The sequence below is a fragment of the Salvelinus namaycush genome, chromosome 39, assembly GCF_016432855.1.
Source record: "Salvelinus namaycush isolate Seneca chromosome 39, SaNama_1.0, whole genome shotgun sequence".
Taxonomy (NCBI): Eukaryota; Metazoa; Chordata; class Actinopteri; order Salmoniformes; family Salmonidae; genus Salvelinus; species Salvelinus namaycush.
In genome coordinates, this window is record NC_052345.1 from 9,458,867 (window position 1) to 9,483,125 (window position 24,259).

Consider the following 24,259-nt stretch of genomic DNA (forward strand, 5'->3'; position numbering starts at 1 on the left):
TCTACACCAATAGTGGACTATAATAACACTATTACCAGCACATTATGTTGAGGATGGATAGAAATGGAATGGGTGATTTATCCAGCTGAATCTGGTGTAAGAGACGTTTTGGATAAAGTGAGGACTAATGACTATACTGTATATGACACTTACCTTACACAACCATACAATAATCATGTTGTATATGGTAAATGGATTGTTGCATATACGGTATGCCAGATGGATTAAATGGCTTTGCCAAGAACCAGCAACAGTACTTTCTGAATTAATGAGAGCAGAGATGGATGCTGGCTGACACACACACACCAATCTCCCAAAGGCCCGCGGTGGCTTGCCTTGTCACATTACAAATAGCATTAACCTGGGGTCATAGAAAACGTTTTATTGGTCAGGGGAAAATTTGTTTGATCTGCACTCTACCACTTCTAACCCCTGGCCCGCTTTGGTGTGCTTTATGTCGTAACTCATGCCTGGCCACTCATAAACAGCAGGTCTTTGTGATAAATATTTCCCATTAGCAATATACCTACTGAGGCCAGGCAGCTCTCAGGCTCGCGCTCTTCTGCTATACTATATGGACTCTCTTTTGTGAAAACAAGAGTTTTTCATTTTTTTTCTCTCTCATCTCTCTCGCTGTCTCTCTCTCTCTCTCTCTCCCTCTCCAGTAGCAGTGCGTGGGTAAAATCCCTGTGGAAACCAAGCCAGTAAAAACATGTTCCAACCAATGTTGGGATAATTGCGTTGTTTGCTCTATAACCCATTCGTTCATACGTTGCCGTGATATACAATAAGGCAGAGATAACAATTGACAACAGTCTCATAGTGGTGAAATAAATTCAACTATACATACATTTGTTTCATCACAGAACCGGAGAGCAACGTCGGTCCAGGGAAGTCCACAAAGCAAATATGCATGTAATGAGTAGTTAAATGACCTGCAACCAGTGGTGTAAAGTACTTAAGTAAAAATACTTTAAAGGACTAATTAAGTCATTTCTGTACTTTACGCTACTATTTATATTTTTGGCAACTTTTACTTTTACTTCATTACTTTCCTAAAGAAAATATAGTACTTTTTACTCAAAAGTACTCGTTACATTTTGAATGCTTAGCAGGACAGGAAAATTGTGAAATTCACACACTTATCATGAGAACACGTGGTCATCCCTACTGCCTCTGGGATGGCAGACTCACTAAGCACAAATGCATCTTTTGTAAATAATGTCTGAGTGTTGGAGTGTGCCCCTGGCTATTCATACATTTAAAAAACAAGACAATGGTGCCGTCTGCTTAATATAAGGAATTTGAAATGATTTCTACTTTTACTTTTTATACTTATTTTATTAATTACATTTACTTTTGATACTTAAGTATATTTAAAACCAAATACTTTTAGACTTTTACTCAAGTAGTATTTTACTGGGTGACTTTCTATTAAGGTATCTTTACTTTTACTCAAGTATGACGATTGGGTACTTTTTCCACGACTGCCTGCAACATGTTAAAGCGAGTTAATGTTTGACAGTTTACTAAACAACTACTGATTTAGAAGTCAACACAAAGACAACAGGAGTATTGCCTCTGCTATTTCAGCACCATTTCAACTTAAACATTTAATCAACAAGGCTATATACAGTATGCTTTTTTGAATACACTGAAAATAGTTTTTTTTTTAAAGTTTGGACTCACCCTACTTGTAGACTAGCTGAATGCCAATGCCATCCTCCTCTCTTTCATGTTGGCTAAATGGTCTATGGCTCTGTCACCTACCTAAAACGCTTGCTAGCCTAACTTCCTCGCATGGGTAACAATGAATCAGATAAGTTAGCTAGCTATTTAACGTCAGCCTAAAATTTGCCCAGCGTCGTCCGGGTTAGGGTTTGGCAGGGGTAGGCCGTCATTGTAAATAAGAATTTGTTCTTAACTGACTTGCCCAGTTAAATAAAGATTAAATAGAAATACTGCCACAACATGTCATACTCTTTTGGTCCACACAGCATCAGATAGATGGGCTACACATACTGAGACAGAAGGGCGCTGTTTCCCTCACTCTGATGATTTCTCCGGTGAGATTCAGCCACTTGCGAATTGATGGAAAATCATTAAAACACAGAGAGAGACGAAAGATATGTTTTAAAATTATTATTTTTTGAATATTTGTGGAAGCCTGGCTTCCCTTGGCATCAATGAATGCGCGCCACTGTCTCTCTCCACCCCCTTCCACCCTCTCTCCTTCCTTCCCTCATCTCTCTTTCTTTCTGTCTCCATCATAAAAAAAAGGTATGTTAAAACTCAAACTCTCTTTCCCTCCATCTCTCTCTCTCTCTCTAGCTGACTCTAACATGACCACTGAGGATGGGTTTGGTGATGACAAGGGGTGTCACTGTGAGATCTCTGTGGAGGACCTGCTGCCTTCCGTCAAGTCTGTCATCCGAGCCGTCAGGTAAGCCATACGCACGAACGAACGCACGCTTGCTTGCTTGCTTGCTCACACACACACACACACACACACACACACACACACACACACACACACACACACACACACACACACACACACACACACACACACACACACACACACACACACACACACACCTGCTGCCCTCACTCAAGTATGTCATCAGAGCCTTAGCGTGACCTTTTTCTTCTTATTGTAACCTCCTAACTCTTTCCCTTAATCCATACCGTGAGAGGCAGCTTCAAAATCCCTCTTACTTCCCGCCATGGGTTTAGCCAGTGGATACATTACTATATAATTTGTCCATCAGTCTTACCACTTTGATCCTCACATTGGGCAGTAAGGGCCTCTCATATTCAACCTCTTCCGTTGTATGTGGCCCCTAGGCTCCACAGGTGTATGTACTAAGCTCCCCTTTACTCTCTCTCAAAGGGCTAGATTTACATGTTACACGGCTAAAGTAAACAGTGAAGTAAAGACTGATTTTACCTCAGATCTTTCGCTGTACAACTTCACAGGAATATTTTCTTTCGAAATATGAAATGATTCTCCAGATGAGCGGTCATGTATTTATGTTGAGAAAGAAGAGCTGTTTCTGCTGTTTCTGTTTTAGATCTCAGTACCTTGGCGTGTGTTACTCTAGGTCAATGTCCTTCTTTGTTTGAGGACTCCCTCTTATGGTAGATTGACAAACTGCATTGAGAATCCCTCCTGTGCTGGATCGCATTCATTAGCACACACCGTAGCGAAATGTTTCGCAACGGGAAACAAAAACAAGCATTTCTTATTAGACACGTTCATGTAGTCCCTCCTTGTTTCAGTCAATGTTCTTTCTTCTGGTATTTAATGAACATGACCCTGGTCTGGTCCATCCAGGATAATGAAGTTCCACGTGGCCAAGAAGAAGTTTAAGGAGACGTTGCGTCCGTACGATGTGAAGGACGTCATAGAGCAGTACTCTGCCGGACACCTGGACATGCTGTGTCGCATCAAGAGCCTGCAGACACGGTGAGAACAATAATGCACTGTCACGCATGGTCAAAGTGCTCACGTAGTCACACTCTCTAACTTAGACCGTCCAATACAATGCATGAAAAGCTTAGCTAGCAGCTGTTTGCCTATGTGTATTCACTGCTTAGCCACTAATGTGAGCAGTATGTCTTTGTCTTCATGTGAGTGTGCATATGTTCGAGTCTGTGTGCATACATTCATATTTGTGTGTGTGTGTGTGTGTGTGTGTGTGTGTGTGTGTGTGTGCGTGTGTGTGTGTGTCCTCACTTTCCCCCACAGGCTGGACATGATAGTGGGGCCCCAGCCTCTGAGCAGCCGAGCCAAGACCTTTTCCTCTCCCTCCCTGCCCATGTATTACAGCCAGGGCAGAAAGAACTCCACTCAGGGGTCAGAGTTAACCCCCTCACGCCCCTCACACACACCCCTCACGCACTCTCCTATCCTCACACCCTCTTGACTTTCTCCCCATCCCCTGCATGTGGACTAGTGGATTGTTTGCTAGAAGAAACACTGCATGGTTTTCAAATCGCACACATTTTTCTTACCTGTCTAGGTTGATAGTATATCTTACCTTTCTAAATTGACAGTATATCTTACCTGTCTAGGTTGATAGTATATCTTACCTGTCTAGGTTGATAGTATATCTTACCTGTCTAAATTGACAGTATATCTTACCTGTCTAGGTTGATAGTATATCTTACCTGTCTAAATTGACAGTATATCTTACCTGTCTAGGTTGATAGTATATCTTACCTGTCTAGGTTGATAGTATATCTTACCTGTCTAAATTGACAGTATATCTTACCTGTCTAGGTTGATAGTATATCTTACCTGTCTAAATTGACAGTATATCTTACCTGTCTAGGTTGACAGTATATCTTACCTGTCTAAGTTGACAGTATATCTTACCTGTCTAAGTTGACAGTATATCTTACCTGTCTAGGTTGACAGTATATCTTACCTGTCTAAGTTGACAGTATATCTTACCTGTCTAAGTTGACAGTATATCTTACCTGTCTAGGTTGACAGTATATCTTGCACGGGGATCCACTTGGGACTGTTGATGGGTTCAGTTTCTAGATTCCTCCTGGTGATGTTTCTTCTGTTCTGCATTCCTGTCAACTGAGTTTTCTCTGAGTTTTCTCTTAAACTTATGGCTCGATTCAATCAGATCCGCTTTAGCCAACATCCGCACAGCTGATGGTTTGACGGTGTCGGAGGTGGAATTGCGTTAGAGTGATCAAATCCACAAGTTGCTCCCGGCATTATAGCTTAAACGGACATTGCCATTGGCTGCACGGAGTCTCATTAAGTTCGAATTCTGGAATGTGAGATGTAATCTACACCTCAATTAGGCTGTTAAAAATCCTCAGGGTTTAGTTAAATGATTTTTCAATTTGAGTGTAATTATTTTTATAAAGCCTACACTTTCTCATTCCGAACTTCTAACGCAAGTGGGGAGGTGTGGCTTCATGACAATGATCACAAGAGCAGCTGCTCACCAATTTACAGCTCCAATGCAGTTCCACCGCCGACACTGCCAAAACGTCAGCTATGCAGGTGTCGGCTATAGCAGGTTGGCACTTGATCTGATTAAACCTAGGCCCTAAACTTTCACTGAATTTGAAAGGCCTTATTTACCAAATGAGTGAGTAGTGAGCCACCATGTGGTAGAAACTTAAACATTTTCTGGTCGAGAGCTTCTTGAGTCATGGAAAATATTGATTATCTCATATAAACATCTCAACTGAAAATCCAAATGTGTAGTAAAATGATATATAAATACAAATAAAAACTATGCTTGTAATTTAAGGTCATCCATTTTGTCTTTAAAATCCAGTAGTAGATATTACATTTCTTCTCTTCTTCTTGGCTTCTAAAGTTTTATTGTAGATCTTTTGAAAAAAGGTGTATTGACATCCTACTGGGCACAGACGTCAATTCAACGTCTATTCCACGTTGGTTCCACCTCTTTTCCGTGAAATGACATGGAAACAACGTTGATTCAGCCAGTGTGTGTGTCCAGCGGGATGCTGTTGATATTGATACACTTGCAACATATATCTCTAGTGACACAGTAAACCGAGCCAAATATATCCTTGTGAGCAGTATGGCCTCTACAGTAAGTGTTGTATTCTCATAGAGGACCAATTCCAACTCTAACTCTCTTTCCTTCCTTCTTCCTTCTCGGCGGGCTGCCTACTGGACATCCTCTGGTCCTGCACCATTTCCTTATCTGTGCCCTCTCTTTAACACTATGTCTCATGTGTCCTCCAGAGTGGACCAGATCCTGGGTAAAGGCCAGATTCCTCTGGATAAGAAGATCCGGGACAAGCTCCTGTCTGATGGAGACCTGCTGGAGGACATGAGTATGCTGGGACGCGTCTGTAAAGTTGAACGGCAGGTCAGTGGGTTTCCATGAACTGAAACACTGGTTCATTAAATATGGTGAATTATGTGTGGTTCACCTTTTACATTTGTGGGAATTGGCCTATACGGGCGGGGCTAAATTGAAATGTTTCTTACAGAAGAAATATGAAAAGCATACGCATAACCATGGTAGCAATTTTAAGGGAACAGTTAAATAAAATAAAAATGATTAGACCAAAGGTGAGTACACAAGTTCACCTGACACAAGACTGAATCAAAAATTACAAGGGTTTGAGTGAGAGGACTAACTGGTGTGTCCAAGTGGCCACACCCCTCTCCAAAGTTTGCACAGTTCCTAAGAAATGTCAATGCATTTTTATGACTCAAAGAAGAGTCTTCAACTATAAGGTACTTTTTGAGCTCTCCTAGCTGTGCCGTTGAGGAACTAGAGCAAGCACACTTGTAGTTGTGTTTGGAACACAACCCTGCATCCCCGTCGTCACACAGTTACTGTTGCTGTTTACACAATCCAAAAATGGTCCATAATGAATCGTAGTCTGGGTCAGGTGGGCATGATTTGAAAGCTTGTTCTATTGCCAACATGACTAGCTAAGTTAATATATACGATCTTACAGTGTTAGGCTTTCACAAGGTAATTCTGGTACGTATAGAAAGGAGTCATGAGTGCATTCAGGTGGCAAATTATCTTCAGAATAAACAAACAGGCTCATTCTGTTCAGAACAACTCAGGGTATGATGCCATGTCACCTTGTAACTGTACATCAAACATAGTGATCATAAACGCTGACACTGTATAAGACGTGAATTTTATGATATGGAGATGTGAAGTGCACATTTGGACTCACGGGTGTTTGGCTTGCTTGTGTGACATCAAAGTAGTATTTATTATAATAATCCTCATCGTCTCATCTTTCAAAATACATAGAGTCCTCTTAACTTACAGCATTTCCCTCACTAAGAGAACGAAAAAAATTGCAAACGTTGCCCAAGTGCCTAGAGGCAAATTCTTAACGCACGCGGTGCTCAGGTTCAGAACGGCTGTCAGTCCAAACCCATACAGCGCTGTGAAGCATTAGTGCCCAAAATCTGCCATTTTTAACCCGTATACGGGTACAGGTATGAGTGTAAAGGGCTACCAACTACTGTTATTCAACATATTTTAATTGTTTTGCGTATTATGGTTAAATGTGGTTACATGTTGTTTGTATTACCAATTATGTGAAAGTACTCTTTCTTTTGTGTAGCTAATATTAACCTTCATTTCTATTTTCCTCCCTCCCTCCCTTCCTTCCGTCCTTCCTTCCTCCCTCCCTTCCTTCCGTCCTTCCTTCCTCCCTTCAATCCATCCCTCTCTAGGTCCAGTCTATTGAGTCGAAGCTAGACTCCCTGTTGGACATCTACCGGCATGTGTTACGTAAAGGCTCCTCCTCTGCCCTTACCCTCTCCTCCTTGCCCCTGTTTGAGCTGGAGCAGACCTCAGACTCCCAGAGCTCTATCCTCTTCAAGGACCACTCCACCTGCTCTACTCAGGTCAGCAGCACCGGAGGTGGGCCAGGGATAGAGGGCCAAGGGGGGTGCGTGAGCCGCTCCTCCACCAACGCCTCAAACCTGTCCCGGGGACTTCACCTTATCCTGGCGCCGCCCACCGAGCTCAGCCTCAACCTCAACACTGGCACCACCTCGCCTTCTACCGGTGGGCCCCCGCCCTCCTCGTTCAGTCCGTCGCCCCTTCCTCAACATCACCACCATCGTCATCATCATACCCTGCCGGAAAGTGGGGAACCAGTCCATAGCGGAAGTTCTTCTCACTCACCTCCTATTCTTACTCCTAATTGTGTATCTGGAGGCGGGGGGTTTCCTACTCTGGCCAGGCCCCCACCACCTCCTCCCCAGCCCAGCCGGACAGTGGGTCACTCCAGGCCGGAGAGGGAGAGGGAGGTGAAGGTGGGCGACTTCTGTGGAAGCCCGGAGGAGAGGGAGGATGGTGATGTGTTAGGCCCAGAACAAGGCCTCAGAATCGGGAGGCTGGGGCAGTCAAGAGGGGGGTCCAGTGGGACCCCCCAGTGGGACCCCCCCTGCAATGCCAAAGCAGAGGGCTCCTGGAGGAGACACACAAGCCTGGAGATGGAGCCCCTGGTACCCCTCTCTTCTGCTCTGGGAGGAGGAGGCGGCTGCTCCTCCGGCTCCAATCCCAGACAGGTGGACCGAAGCCTGGGCAAGTCCATGTCCGTCCAAGACCTGGGGCAGGGGGGGACGACCACCTCCATGGCCCTGGATAGCCACCACCATCCTAGCCTCAGCCTCTCGTCCCCCAGCCCCTGCAGCAGCGACTCCCCCACAGGCTCCCACAGTAGTCAGGACCCTGGGGGAGGGGGCGGCGGGGATGGCTGGGGGGAGGAGGACCTCTTTATGAGCGACAGGGATGTGGACGCCCTCGCTCTCCCCCCCGAGGCTCAAGGTGGAGCCTTTGGCTTTGACTTCCTGTCCCAGGGAACAGCCGACGCAACCTCTTACTCTTCAGAGCTACTGAGGACAGACCCGGGGCTTGGGGCGGGGTTAAGTGCTCTGGCGGGGTTCAATAGGAGCCTGCCGAGCGGGAGCGGGAACACGTCATCGCCCGCCTCAGTTGGGAGCACCGAGTCCCTGAGCATGCCGCACGTACGGCTAAAATAAGACACACCCCCGTGTCGTATGGACCAATCAAAGAACCTCACCTTATAGAGAAGCTCTTTATTCTATTTTTGGAGGGGTGAGGGGGAACAGGGAGGGACTATAATGGTTATTTCTGTTTATTTTTATGTTGGTTCATTTGATAAAAAGCTAAGTATTTTTCATCCAAGTCGACGATACATGAACATATCATTGCATGAATTATTATTGAAGAAATCGAAACAAAGAAAATAAAAAAGTTAAAATAAAGAGAGAGAACTGTATAAAAAGAGACTTTGATATATATATTATATATATCTAAGAAACAAGCAAAACTTAATCCTGAAAGACAGTGGGTTGATCTGTGATCTCGACACTGCATGAGCACTGCATGTTTTCAACTTACCCATGTTACAACTTACCCATAAGTCGTCATTCATTAACACAGGAAGTTGTTGATGCCTATAGGCCTTATGGCAAAACCCTTCTAGAAAACGTTTCCTTAATTTTAATACACATAATCATGTACAGTAAAAGTTAAAGTATGGGGCAAGTTAAATGCTTACATGAACCCAATATCATACTCGTATCCAAAGCTTCTGAGGCAGCCATTGTGAAATGAATGTTGCCTCAATACGACCAAGTTTTTCACCCACATCAGTTCCCTATAATAGTTTCTCATTTGAGTGACTATTGTGGACATACAATGGTACAAAACACCCCTCATTGTAATGATAGACTTGCCAAGTCCAGGTCAATACTAGTTTGAGGTAAATTGAATTCTGCCAACAGGTCACACACACACACACACACTCACACACACACACACTCCAGGTAGTTTACATACTATATAACCATTGTACACAAGCTGCTACACATAGTCCCGGGAAAGGAATAACTTCTAAAACAGGAGACGAATAGCTGCTAAAGCCATAGAAATAGAATTACTAGAATACGGTCCACCCATCATGACACCTTTGAATGGGGATGCCCGTTCTAGTACTTCTATTTCTATGCCTAAAACACAGTTCAATTGTGCACCCTGAGGTGTTTTCTATCCGACGACCAAGGTATCCACATTATGAATGTGATTTCTTGAGATACCTGTGTATCTTCTCATTCAATTTTTTTATTTTTTGTTACTTATAACACAAGAGAGCAAAACACGAAGGGAGAAAATGTGCGAAAATATATTATGTTATCTGATTATGTGACCCTCTTTTAATTAAATGAAGATACTTGCAGTCTTATGGTTTCAGTCGAAATCACACTCACCGGCTGTAGTTCTTTTAATACATTATAGTTTTGAATGCTTATTAAATTGCTTAAACTGAAGTTGACATGCTGTAGAATGTATATAATGTTATGTTAATAATCTGTAAGTGATATTTTGCACACCCTGGCAAGCAGTGTGAGTGACATCATGGCTAATGCTAACAACTATTAACCTTTTGACTTAAAGGGATAAGTCACTCAAATCACAAAATTACATTGTTTTTCTTACCCTTCAAGCAGTCTTTACAGGGTACCAAAATAAAATAAAATAAATGTAATTTGGGTTGACTACCCTTTTAAGTGTTACAGATTCAGGTACAACAGGGTCATGTTCAATAGGGCACAATGTAGCAAAACATTTTGAAATGGAATGCAAAGATGACTCATTGGACACGCTCAACCTCAGGTAGTAGGCTACCTCATCGGTTTCAAAACGTTTTGTAACATTTTGTGCCTACTGAACAGGATCCTGTAAGGATTATTGGATGTTTCACCAAGGGGGTTGTTTCAAAGGAGAGAAATCCATTCTAAACATGAAATACAGTATGAAATTGTACGCTAAATCCAAAGCTCCAGTACACATACCATTGGAAACAGAAACATTAGCAGAAACATTTATGGTCGATTAAATCCTTATTGAAGGCTTTACCAGAATATGTGACGTATATAAAACATGCAGTACATAACATGGTGCCTTTCTTAGCGATATGTCCATTTCAACATGTTTATTTGCACCCAACGTGTGGGTTGTTGGCCTTTTGTGCTGAAATGGTCTCACATACTTCATTTTTATTTCGTCCCTTGTATAAAAAAAAAAAAGACTGATTTGGGCATTATTTATCCACATACAGACCATGTATTACCAAAGGAAAACTGCCCTTTAGAATGTCATCATTGTGTCTCATACGATCATTATCCTAATTTATTTAAATGACGTGCACATACCTATACGATAGTAATAATTTCAGTTAGCTCCATCAAGCCTGTAATGTCATGAAAGATGCTCAAGAAACTTCTATTCTCCTACATCAATAAAAAAAAAGGAAATTCAAGTGTGTTAGTGACATATTTACAGAAATGTTCTGTAAGCCTATGATCGTTGTGGTGTATGTTCTGTTCTGTAGCTGCGTGTTGACATCTGGTTATTACCTTGAAAACAATTTTTCAACTGTCAACCCATATTTAAATGACTGCGCACAAATGATGCACATGTTGTGAGTTTGAACACGTTTTAATGTCTTTGATATAGATCAAGCTCACAGGTTGCATACAATAAGGTGTAGAGGGAACAGTATCGACAAAGTTTGAACAGTGCAAGGGAGCTTTTAAGCCAAGCAAGGCGCTATAATATGTTAGTATCTGATTTATTTTTTAAAGTGCATTGGGAACATGCAAGCAGCCATAGGAAAACACAACACCATTTCAACATTTATCAACTTAAAAATGTTTGTACATTTTACTAACATTAACTAGCAGCTAGTTTAATGGAAACCAGCACTATCAATAACATTTGAGGTTTAACTGAGTAAATATAATAGCACACATCTAGAGGAGCTATTTAAGTTGTCTTCCACTCAGTGTATCCTAACCTCAAACAAGCAGACCAAAACATATATATATAAAACAGAACACTTCCTTAATGAATATACCATGTCATTTTTTTCCTACGTCTGCTCTTGCGATGCATCGTGAGCATGGACCAGACTGACTGATGTGTAGGAGGGGGGGGGGTGTTTTTACAGTGGTGGGCGCTAACGTCGCGAGACCAACACAACATTCATTTGACCTTCTGGGCTGACTTGGTGACCTTGCCCGTGGACGGAGCCTTCTTCTCCACCGCCTTGATCACGCCCACCGCCACCGTCTGACACATGTCACACACCGCAAAGCGCCCTGGGAGGATGGAGAGAATGATCGAATGCGAGTCAATGACTTCATTATAAACGTATTTCAGTCTATTAAGGCCTTATAGCACATGATACAATGCTATAGTTGATTTGAGATCAACTGTAGCACTTTGAAAATACTAAATGGAACATGTGATTAATATATATTGGGTTGAGGGCAGACACACACACACCACCTACCAAGTGGTGGGTACTCAGAGAAGCTCTCCACACACGGGCTTCCCGGGGACCATGTCAACGATGGCTGCGTCGCCAGACTTCAGGGCCTTGGGGTTGTCCTCCAGCTTCTTGCCCGAGCGCCGGTCAATCTTCTCCTTCAGCTCAGCGAACTTACAGGCGATGTGGGCCGTGTGGCAGTCCAGCACGGGGGCGTAGCCGGCACTGATCTGACCTGCGTGGTTCAGGATGATGACCTGAGGGAGGAGACACACACGTCATTTATCTTCTGTGACTCTATGCTATTTGTTTCCTGTTTAAACGGGGTAGTAAGTGATGTGTGAATTGGACAAAAACAGGAATCAGAACACAGCATGTTAATTGGTGTCTCGTAATGACTCGTTTCAATCCAGACACACAATGTTCTCCACAGCTAACTCTCCTATCCAGACCTGTGCAGTGAAGTTGGCCGCCTCCATCGGCGGGTCGTTCTTACTGTCTCCAGCCACGTTCCCTCGCCGTATGTCTTTCACCGACACGTTCTTGACGTTAAAGCCCACGTTGTCTCCGGGCATGGCCTCGGTCAGCGCCTCGTGGTGCATCTCCACTGACTTGACCTACGTGGTCACATTGACGGGGGCAAAAGTCACCACCATGCCTGGCTTGATCACGCCCGTCTCCACCCGCCCCACCGGGACCGTACCAATACCTGGGAGAGAGGGAGGTGAGAGGCATGAAATGTTTGAGGCAATCTTTCAAGTCTGAGGCCAGGATTGAATCCGATCTCACTTGTAGAAATTGTAGCATTTAATGGCAATATTACCGCCGTCGCAGAGATCGCCTTCAAGGTAAACGCTGCAGATGTCAGCTTAATTGTAAATTCCAGGTAAATGTCAAGCGTGCTAGATCGTGGATCGAACGCAGCTCGGACTGAATCCCAGCATGAGTGCAAGGTATAACATCAAAATAAAATGTATGTAAGAGCTGAAAAACAACTCAAAACCATTTGGCTTTCATTGCTGCACAATAGCCAAATTGACTGAATTGAAATGGAATTGACCCCCAAGCCACTGGCATAGCACCAGTAGCGGGGAGGCCTCAAGCTCCTCCACCTCCCAGGGCCTCACCTCCTATCTTGTAGACGTCCTGTAGGGGCAGGCGGAGGGGTTTGTCTGTGGGGCGGGAGGGCGGCTGGATGGCGTCCAGGGCCTCCAGCAGGGTGGTTCCAGAGGCGTTGCCATCCTTACGGGTGATCTTCCACCCTTTGAACCATGTCATCTACAGGGAACAGACCAAATATTAGGAACAAGCGTAACTTAAGCGTTATGGCCTACATAAGTAATACGTATTAAGACACCTTGTAAAACAAACCACTTTTCATACCATATCAGTCATACTAATTGGGCAGTGTAATTCAGTGGCGTGCATGACTGCATCTGCAACTCTATAGTGTAATAAGGTTGCATCCTAAGAATATAAAGTGTCCTCCTGCCTTGGAAAAAGATGAGGATAAAAGAATACTAACGTTAGGGCTAGCCTCCAGCATATTGTCCCCATTCCAGCCAGAGATGGGAACAAAGGCCACCGTATCCGGGTTGTAACCAATCTTCTTAATATAGGTGCTGACTTCCTTCACAATCTCCTCATAGCGTTTCTGGCTGTAGTTGGGCTCGGTGGAGTCCATCTTGTTGACCCCTACGATCAGCTGCTTGACCCCTAGGGTGTAGGCCAGAAGGGCGTGCTCACGGGTTTGCCCATTCTTGGAGATGCCCGCCTCGCCCACGCCCGCGATGAGCACGGCACAGTCCGCCTGTGGCAGGCAGCAACCATGACGTTTAATTTTGTATGCATTTGAAAGCAGTTTGAAAGCAGAAAGTGTTACATAAAATAAGCAATTTCTTATTCCTTGTTTTAGTAAATGTAATTTTAAAATATGGTGTCGTTTATGGATTTCGTGAAATAACCGCTTGATTTTCAGAGTAGCCAATGTAATCCTGGTCAAAGGTTTTGTTTTGTCAAAGTATAGAAGACATGTTTAATGCTCTTCCTTCTTCCAGTTTTGGGGCCCATAGGTACCAACTAAGAAGGCCCTTGACTAAACTTTTAGTCAGGGTCCATGTTTAGTGACAGCTGGATACGGTAGTGTCTGCAGCCCATACCTGAGAGGTGCCAGTGATCATGTTCTTGATGAAGTCCCTGTGTCCCGGGGCATCGATACTGGTGACGTAGTACTTGCTGGTCTCAAACTTCCACAGGGAGACGTCGATGGTGATGCCTCGCTCCCTCTCTGCCTTCAGCTTGTCCAGCACCCAGGCATACTTGAACGAGCCCTTCCCCATCTAAAGACAGACCAAAGAGACAAATCAATGTCAAAAGTCCGTGCAGTTTGTGTCTCTTTTGTCTTTGTTATGTTGGAACAAAATCGGGAGATATTGAGGAAAATAAGTCAATTCTCAGTTCAATGGTATGGATTCAAAGTGGAATCATACCATATCCCTGAAATACCGAGCTTGGTGTAAAGTTTGACAATAGACTCTAACATATCGATCATGTATAACAACAGGATAGACCTTAAATACATTCCCAGCACAGAGTGGTTTTGTTAAGTTACTTGTGTCAGGCCACCTCCATACACCTCCATTTGGAGTGTGACTGTTTGAGGTTGTGGACAGGTGTCTTTTATACTGATAACAAGTTCAAACAGGTGCCATTAATACAGGTAATGAGTGGAGGACAGAGGAGCCTCTTAAAGAAGAAGTTACAGGTCTGTGAGAGCCAGAAATCTTGCTTGTTTGTAGGTGACCAAATACTTATTTTCCACCATAATTTGCAAATAAATTCATTAAAAATCCTACAATGTGATTTTCTGGATTTTTTTTTTCTCATTTTGTCTGTCATAGTTGAAGTGTACCTATGATGAAAATTACAGGCCTCTCTCATCTTTTTAAGTGGGAGAACTTGCACAATTGGTGGCTGACTAAATACTTTTTTGCCCCACTGTACCACAGCGGCCTCCTTCTCAAACGTCTCAATGGTCCTCTTGTCGATGCCCCCACACGTGTAGATGAAGTGGCCTGTGGTGGTCGACTTGCCTGAGTCCACATGGCCGATCACCACGATGTTGATGTGAAGCTTCTCCTTGCCCATAGCTGTTCACTCAGGAAGACAATGGAGTAGATTGTGGGAAGAGGGGTCAACTAAGCTAGCCAAGTTATTAGGAATTACAATGTCATTAACCGAGCAAAATGTATTACATTTTAGGGGGTATTAAGAAGACAAATATTTGTGAAATTGATTAATACTAGTGACTGAGTCCAGTATCCCTTTGCAATGCTTTGTTTAGTTGATAAGTCTGCTAAGCAACGAAGAAAGCTCACAACAGTTGGTAGATTATTGCATCACACAAACACCTCTTCTCCCTCGCACATCATAATTTCAGTCATCGAGAACAAATCACACCCCATAAGATCTCTCTGTTCCCTTCCCTGACTTCCCTGTATAAAGTTTCACTGAGTAGCTGTTATTTAACAACATAGATGTTATTTTCCTTCCTGGTTCTCAAAGCCTACCCCACCATGTTCATGATGACACTGGAGACTGGTGGTTGGGTGCAAACAGTATATGGGACGTTTAATATTTCAAGAGGCAGTCACAGAAACAATGGCCAGTCAATCAATCAATATACCCCAGGTTACATTCCAAATGGCACCCTATTCCATATTTAGTGCACTGTGCTTTAAACAAGGAATTATACACTATAGCCTATAGGGAATAGGGTGCCATTTCTGACGACTACCAATTTTTCCTAGGTAACCCCTCCATACTCATATACTCCCCTAAACACCTGCTACAATTGACACTGAAATTGTTTTTATTTTTTTTACATAACATGGCTATTAACAAGATATCAAAGAAATACCATATGAACACATAAGGAACATTTATATTATGTTACAAAAACTTAATGACAAAATAATGGTATTGTGGCCATCATGACATGTTTATTTACTCCTATGAAGCAATGAAAGACATTACCGGACATCAATAGGTAGGCTATTAAAAGACTACTGCCTTAGTTTTGCGAATATTGACGCCACTATCATGCATCTTGCTGGCTTGGTAACTAATTCGCGTTTTCCAAACACATAGGCTAAAGCGCCGGTTGATACCGAGATACGCCCGTATCGAGGTATTAAACTGCGCCGTGTTACCTTCGAGAGCAACCCTCATTGTTTTGCTAATAGTGTCAGCCGCGTTGTTATTGTACTTTCCACATGGAGACTGTGTGCAATATATCCAAACCGACTGACTTGCATGACACTATTTCATCCAGCGTTACACCGACCTCGTCAGACCATTTCACAACACACATTTAAAAATGCAGACCATGGTTGGTTAATACTTTAGCTTATTGTATCGTACCTGGGTTTGCATAGATGCGCTCGCAAAAATTCGGCCAGTGATTGTGTAGCAAAAGATGCTTTCTGGTTTATTATTAGGGAGCCAGTAGTGGGTGCTGCCGGTATTGGCTTCACATACGTCATTAGCTTAACCCCCCCGTGGAGAAATTCGTGTTTTTCGCCACGAGGTGGTGGTGTACCATAAGCAGAGAATCAGACCAAACCATCAATGTGTAACATTGTACCAATTTGTGAACATGAGACTTGATTGTCAAACAGCTGTGAATTTGGTATACATTTACACACAAACACAATAACAGAACACACAAGCACCCTCAAACAGACATACTGTACATACCAGCAGCGGAGACAAATAGTAGAGAACTGTGTCCCTCACAATCACACTACTCTAAAGGTACTTGTTTAACTTGAAATACGGCATTAACCAGACTGTTGCAGTAAGTGCAAACAGATTTGGAGACCGGACCTAAAACATATGACCATAGTTGAAAAGATTCTGAAGTTAAACCTCGCATTAGTAAATTATTTTTTCATGACCAATAGAAGTAGCTAGGTATATTTGGGTAAAATGTACATTGTACGCAACAACAGTAAATAAACCAAGAGTTGTACTACTGTATAAATTTCCAAAACATTTTGTCATCTTAATAAAAAATAAAAAGCACTTCCAAAGAGAAATAAAATTGTTTTTTTTTTGTTGAAAAACTAAAGCCTGCTACCAAGGGACTGTACCAGTGTTAAAAAGAAAATGTTGCATCATCCCTCAGAGACGCTATAACGTAACCTCACTCCCCCAAACTGCTAGCTTTTCGCTACCATAGTTGGCTAAGACGTTGTCAAGAGGCCGGTCACGTGTGTCTGAGGAGCAGAGGCGCCCGTTACAAAGGCTATACATTCCATCGAGTACATACTGACGTGCAAAACATACTGTAAAGCGTCTGCAAAGGTTAAATGAGTTGATACTGTAGCAAGACCAGAGGAACGGAGTTAGTAACAGTGTGTGTGTGTGTGTCATTTCAGCCTCACTATCTGTTCCTAGGTAAATACTCTCTGGTCTTCTGTTCAAGTGTGAGCAGCCAGGATACTGCAAGGCACTTTAAAAACGGTCAACAGTCCGTGTAGCAGTCCAGTTGATCCAAAGCACGTCAAGTGCTTACTGTTGAGCTAGTGTGTCGACTTGTCAGCCAATCGTTTCGTATCCTCACTCCAGAGTGTTCCCCATTAAGTAAGTTCACTCCAGATTTGGGAAAAGGTCGAGCCAAGAACCAACTCCAGCGAGCAAGGCCACTCTCAATCGTTTATTCTGGAAAAAAGAACAACATTGACAAATGGACTAATGGTTACATTGCACTAACGTAGGCCTACAAATTATGATTACGTAGATGAAAACCGATTGGTAACATTTCTCAAAAAAGCTAAAGCAAGAGGGCAGCATATCTAGAGAATATCTTTCAAGTTCTAGAAACAAATAAAAATCTCCTGTCCCACATTTTACACCGTTTTGTTTGGTAACATTAACAAGTCACTTTTCTGAGCTTTGATGGCACCAGGACTTACTCTAGAGTCTGTAGTTTGTAGTCTGGGTCATCCCTGATGCCGGAGAGAATTCTCAGTCCTTCTTCTCCCGTGTCGTTTCCCACCAGGCCCAGCTCTGTGATTTTGGAGCAGCTGGACTTCAGGGCTAAGGCTAGGGAGGAGCAGCCCTCTGCTGTGATCCCACAGCATCTCAGACTGGGGGGGGACACATTAACTTCACCTTACTCAACAATGCATTAGAAATGCATTTTTGTGTGAATATGCTTAGAAGTATTAACACTGTTAACATGTTACTTACAACAGTCTCTCCAGTTTACAGGTTGTTGAGGTCAGTCCCATGCAGAGTGTTTTTACACCGCTGTCTCCCAGTTCGTTTCCAGATAGATCCAGCTCTTTCAGGTTGGTGAGATTGGAGCGGAGAGCTTCAACCAGCTCCGGACAGCATAGCTCTGTCATCTTACAGTCACTCAGTCTAGGTGCGTGTATGTGTGTGTGTGTGTGTGTGTGTGTGTGTGTGTGTGTGTGTGTGTGTGTGGGGGGGGGTGGAGCAAATGTTCAACAAATACACACAACATTAGTATGTCATTTGACTTGAGTATACTGTCCCTATAAAAATCACACATGATGGTGCCTGTTGATGCCATTTCAATGTAAAAATATATCTAACAACTAAACTAATCAATGGTGGCCTTCTACAATTGTACAGTTTAATCGCAGTACTCACCGTAGGGTCTCCAGTGAGAAGCGTATAGTTTTGAGGAACCGGAAAAACGCGACAACATCTGAGTGGCCCAGGTGGTTCCTGCTGATATCCAGCTGTTTGAGGAAGGTGGGGCTGAAACTGAACCCTCCAGCCAGCCATCGACAGCCTCCAGACGTGAAGCCACAGCTCGCCAGACTGGAGAGAGAAGGGCAACACTCGTCAATGTCAAATCAATGATTAATTAATCCATGATTTTATTCTTCAATATGTATGTGTTGTATCCAAGGAGTTTGGAATAAGATAAGGCAAAAATACACATTTCCTAAACAAAAAATTGGACAAGTTTGAATGTACTATTCAGCTCATATGGCAGGCAAAGCAAAGTGGCAGCCAGCGGGCCAAATTCGGCCCATGAGTGATTTGTTTTTGAATCACCAAAATTGTCTAACTTGTTTTCATAGGGGTGTACATGGGACTGGGCACAACTCTCTGCGAGGTAGCTAGCTTACTTGAGTTTCTCCAGTTGACAGGCGGGCAGTCCGAAGGCGTTGCAGAGCATCTTGACCCCCTCGTCCTTCAGGTTGTTGTTGCTCAGGTTGAGCTCCCTCAGACTGGGGATGTTCACCAGACACCTAAACATGTTCTCACAGCATTTCTCAGTGAGCTGACAGCAGTACAACCTGGTGATGGAGGGAAAATGTATGGTACATTTACTACAGTGAACATTCCACTTTAGAATCAGTGAGGTGGAATGTGTGAGTGTACTACAATACTCCAGACAGTACTCACTCCAGTTTGTATATCTGGGTTGACTTCAGTATGTCCATGAGCAGCTTCACCCCCCGGTCTCCCAGGTCATTCATGCTGACGTCTAGCTCTCGCAGGTGTCTGGGGTTGTCTATCAGCAACACCACCAAAGCGCTACTCAGCTCCAGGCCCAGCTTGCAGTTTGAGAGCCTAACGAAGATTACAATCAAATTTGAAGACAACTATTTCCTTACAGAGGGGAACTTCATTTGCATCAAGTCACAATATTAACGCGAAGGAGAATTTAATTTAATTATATTACAAGTGGGGGTAAAGCAAGCCTAGACAAAATCAGAACAGGTTCCGTGGACATATACTCAATACTCACTTCAGGATCTGCAGTTCGCACTTAACAACCTTTAGTCCGTCAACGAGATGAAACACCCCCGATTCTCCCGGTTCGTTGCCGCTCAGATCCAGCTCTCGCAGGTGCGACGGGTTGGATTTGAGAGCTTTGGCCAGAGCTGCAAAGCCATTCTGTTTCACCCTGCAGCCGGACAGTTTCAGTCTCTCCAGTCGGCAGTGTGGCTTGGCCAAGCCGGCCGCCAACAGCTGCACTCCGGAGTCCTTCAGCGTGTTGAAACTCAGGTCCAGAGTTTTCACATTGGACACCTTTGAGGTGAGCGCCGAGGCCAGACATTCACAGGATTTCTCAGTCAGGTTGTGATACGACAGCCTGGTGGGAAGGAGGGATTATTGAATCAAGAAGCACATTAGAAGTCATACTAGTAGCCACTTGAACCACCAAAACTGTAAGACGAGCCCAACAAACTTGAATTACCACATTTTTTATGACAATTATCTTGTGCGTTACCGACATGTCATATAGATATGTAATAGCTGATATTGTTAAATGACCAAGTACTTACGTGGCGGTGTGGGAAGCTTTGATCACTGGCAGCATCCTCAGAAGTTCCTCGTCTCCTCTGTTGTCTACATCCAACCCAAGCATGTCTATCGACCCAGACAACGATGCCAAAAAGAGAGTGACCAGGTCGGACCAATGTGCACGTGGGTATTTGGCATCTGGGGGGATTCCCGTCTTGAGAAAGAGCAAACTATCGTTGTCTAGAGAGTAGTCATTCAGTTCCCTCAGGCAGTTCAGCAGGTTGAGGGTCCTCGCCGAAGTGGGATTCTCCAAGACCTTCTTCTTGATGTACACTAACATTTCCGGAAGGGCAGTAGACGGGGTGAAGCCAGCCTCGGAGAACATCTGGTTAAAGTTCTGCGCAATGCCGAGGAGGAAGCGAAGGAAGAGGTCCATATGTCCGGTCTTGCTCCGCAAAGTCATGTCCACCGCGCTCTTGAGTTGGGTGGCATCTCCAAAAAACCAGAGAGTTCTCTCAATCTGGGTTTTCCGGTTGACAGCCAGGTTTTCGTCTTGGCTGCCAACAGATTGAAGAAACCGCATTGCGGCAAAGAACTCCTGAATGGTGGTATGCCCAAAGTAGTAGATCTTCTTTTGGTGCAGCCCAATATCCTCCCTGAAGATGGGTATATTCACTTTTGCGTACACAGCTGCCACTTGGACATCAATGTTGCACTCTCGTAGGTCTTCCTCGTAGAAAACCGTGTTGCCTTTTACCAACTGCTTAAAGGCTAGTTCCCCCAATTCATCAACTATATTTACATTGTGGTTCCCTATTTGTAACAGGATGAGTAGGTCGTTAAATAATGGAGTTAGTGCGACAGGTTCAAAAGCTTTGTCGGGTACATATGTCTGTTTCTCGAGTATTGACGCTGAGATTGAACAGATAAAAGGTATCTGGCACAAGTTGTAGAGGCCCTTCGAGTTCTTCAAGTAGGTGATAACTGCTTTGGCCTGGTTCTTGTCATTGATTGCTCTCGTGAAGAACTCCTCTTTCTGGGAGTCGGTGAAGCCTTCGATTTCTGACATTCTGTCGATGTATTGAAGAGGGATGCGATGGACTGCTGCGGGTCTGGATGTAATCCATATGTGAGCGGCGGAGGGAAGTAGATTACCGTTAATTAGGTTTGTCAGCAGTGCCGGCACGGAGGAGGGCTCTGTGAGATCGGTCACTATCGGGCTGTTCTTGAAGTCGAGAGGACGTCGGAATTCATCCAGCCCGTCAAGAAAGAACCCAACTCTGCAGTTGTCCAAGTTGGAAATTCCAGGTTCTTTCAATTCTGGGAAAAACTCGTAAAGAAGTTCAATCAGACTTAGTCTCTCCTTCAGCAAATTCAGCTCTCGGAAAGGAAGGGGAAATATGAGTTGGACTTCCTGGTCTCCTTTTCCCTCTGCCCAGTTAAGAATCATCATCCGCACCTGGCTAGATTTGCCAATACCAGAGACGCCCTTTGTCAGAGCTGTTCTGATAGGCTCATCGACTTCTGAGTTTAGGAATACACATGTTCCTTGATGTCTTCTCCTGTAGCCTGGCTCAGATAGAATATACTCATGTTGGTTCTCCTCACTATTTTTACTAGCTTGATACTGGAGATCGCAATGTATATAAAATGGATGCTCAGTTTTCCCCCCTGGCGGACTTTGGTACTTTTTCTTCAGGATGGCTTTTAACTTATTGCGGAGTTTTCCCACATGGGAGGCAGAGACTTTCCTGTCAAATTGGCAAATAAAAGTATATCTTATTTTCTACGTGCAATATAAAATACTAACGCTTCAATGAACATGCCCTACTGTGTATTCAAAACGACACATACATTTTCAATAGACTCATTTTGATCTGGTCCTCTGTTCTTACTGTGTGGTGAATATGATTATCTTACCTCTGTTCATTCAATCGTTTTTTCCCCCCAGGGCAAAACATTTCCCTGGATTCAGAGGAGGTAGATCTGTTATTACCAACGTTTGTGTCCCTCCAATTTCTCCAGAGACAGAATCTGTGTAGAATGCTGTAAGACAGGCTAGCTGGTCCCTCATGTGATGATGCCTGCAGGGAGGTCACACTACCAACCAACCATTGACCCGTAAAACACACAGAATATTGTGATTAGCAATAGTGGTACTGTCTGCATGTAGGTACACTATATCAGTAATGTACTGCCATTACTCCCTAAATTGCACTGCCTCTCATATGGGAAATTATTCATTAACATGTTAAACCACAAATTATTCTAGCTAAGATTTCCACCTCAGCTTCTCATTGGTAACATGGGTATGTGTTTGTGTTAACATTACACTCCTTGTACTCCGTGACATATGCCAAACAGTTTGGCATGACAAGGAGTGGCATGATGGCACAAACAGACTGGCACCCTGGCTAGCTCATCGGTCGTGCTTTCAAACCTTGATTTTTTTTGTTTAATTTTACCTTGTGAAATTAAGGCAACAGTCTTAACTAGCTAGCCATTGTAGCTGGCTATACATTGTTTTAGTCATTTAAATATCAGCTAGGTACAGCTAGGTACCTAGCCAAGTTAGTAAGTGCCTTGGCTTGTGCGAGCCAGAACGTCTCATAGGCTCCTGCCCTAACTCCTGTTTCTGTAGCGCGGGGCAGCTTGGACAGGACGCTAGTCTATCGCAGGGCCTTACCCACAACTATCTCCTTAATATTGAGTGCCAAGCAGAGATGCATCAAGTCCCATTTTTACAATCTTTGATATGACTCTGCCAGGGATTGAACTCACAACCGTCCAATCTCAGGGTGGATACTAACCACAAGGCCACTGCGTTAGCCAAGTTTGAGGACTGATCAAATCATTTGCTAACTTTAGGTATGGTATCATGGTCGATGTGGCATGTGTAGCTAACTAGCTGGTATAGCTAAATAGCTAACGAAACACCGAATCTGCTTTAGGTTAACTCCAGGTCCTATTAGGAATCTGTCTGGGCTAGAGGCCTAAACTCAACTCCATACCTAACGTTAAAAGCTACAGTAAATGGCTACGACAATGTACAGGCTAGCATTCATAACATTCCACTTCTCTTTGTTGTAAATTACAAACAACCACCGAACTAATGCAATTCCATAGTTATGTACTTACATGCTTGCTTTTCTCCGTCTTATTCCATTTCACTAATTCGTCTCGATAAAATCATGTTTTTGAGATTGCGCAAAGGGGGAGCAGTACAGAAGCAGCCATCGCCTTTTCTTCTTCTTCTTCTTCTATGATATCATGACGGTCCGCAAACAATCGTTTTCGCGCATGCCGCCACCTACTGTGCTGCAATGTACGATCAATCATGATCTGCCCAATTCTGTACTACCATGAAAATAAAATTAAAAACCAAGTGAATCCCTAACTTCTACCATACCCTTCCCCCTCCCCCAAAACCCCCTACCCAACCCCATTAAACTTGATCTATATCATGCTGAAACACTCCACCCTTAGAATTGTTCAGCATGTCAACAACCATTTCAACAGTAACATCTTTTACCCCCAATATCTCTGGCATCTCTCCTTTCCACAACCCGAGTCGTATTGATACCTTACCAATAAAAACTATGAAGTCATCTTTATTCATTATCAAAGTGTCCTTTGACACCGCACATTCATGAGCACAAGATTTCTGAACAAGCTTCCAAACCATGCCTGGACCATCAGAAACACCAGCCCAGACAGTAGGTCCACTTACTACAGGTACATCCATGTCAGCTCCATCAGTCTGCACTGTAGTTCTACCAATCTGTTTTACGGCCTCTGCATATGATACATCATGACTGATCCCATATCTCTGAGCCTCTAGCCTCTCTCTGTGCTTGGCATCCACCAAATGCTGCACTGTGTTCTCCCCCACAATTACAGCACTTAATATGCACATTGCTTCCACATTCACTGTAATCATGTGCCCCTCCACACTCGGTACATATTTTCTTTCCTTTACACTGAGCAGCTACATGTCCTATTATTTGGCATTTAAAACACTGCAGTGCATATGGGACAAATGCTTTAACATTGAAACTAAGGAATCCTATCTGTACTTTTCCCGGCAAGACTTTCTCAAACCTCAGCATCCCCG

The 24,259-nt window shown here is 43.6% G+C and overlaps 2 protein-coding genes and 1 pseudogene across 2 annotated transcripts in view; 1 reads left to right on the forward strand and 2 right to left on the reverse strand.

Moving 5' to 3' along the window:
- LOC120032672 (potassium voltage-gated channel subfamily KQT member 5-like) overlaps positions 1–8,536 on the forward strand; it is a 133,732-nt gene extending 125,196 nt beyond the window's left edge. Inside the window, exons 12-15 of the mRNA XM_038978869.1 lie at positions 2,332–2,443; positions 3,338–3,469; positions 5,750–5,876; positions 7,220–8,536. Of these exons, the coding sequence (XP_038834797.1) occupies positions 2,332–2,443; positions 3,338–3,469; positions 5,750–5,876; positions 7,220–8,536 (1,688 nt within the window). The remainder of the gene's footprint in view (positions 1–2,331; positions 2,444–3,337; positions 3,470–5,749; positions 5,877–7,219) is intronic.
- A 2,830-nt stretch (positions 8,537–11,366) lies between these two features.
- On the reverse strand, positions 11,367–14,997 carry LOC120032925 (annotated as a pseudogene).
- A 457-nt stretch (positions 14,998–15,454) lies between these two features.
- LOC120032536 (NACHT, LRR and PYD domains-containing protein 12-like) lies at positions 15,455–23,392 on the reverse strand. Its single transcript, XM_038978679.1, has 10 exons — positions 23,284–23,392; positions 22,066–22,245; positions 20,187–21,896; positions 19,646–19,993; positions 19,300–19,467; positions 19,020–19,190; positions 18,532–18,705; positions 18,106–18,279; positions 17,829–18,002; positions 15,455–17,574 (listed from the first exon to the last, which is right to left on the reverse strand). The coding sequence occupies exons 2-10, from the start codon at positions 22,104–22,106 to the stop codon at positions 17,562–17,564; spliced, it is 2,973 nt and encodes a 990-aa protein (XP_038834607.1). The 5' UTR covers positions 22,107–22,245; positions 23,284–23,392; the 3' UTR covers positions 15,455–17,561.
- Positions 23,393–24,259: the final 867 nt, after the last annotated feature.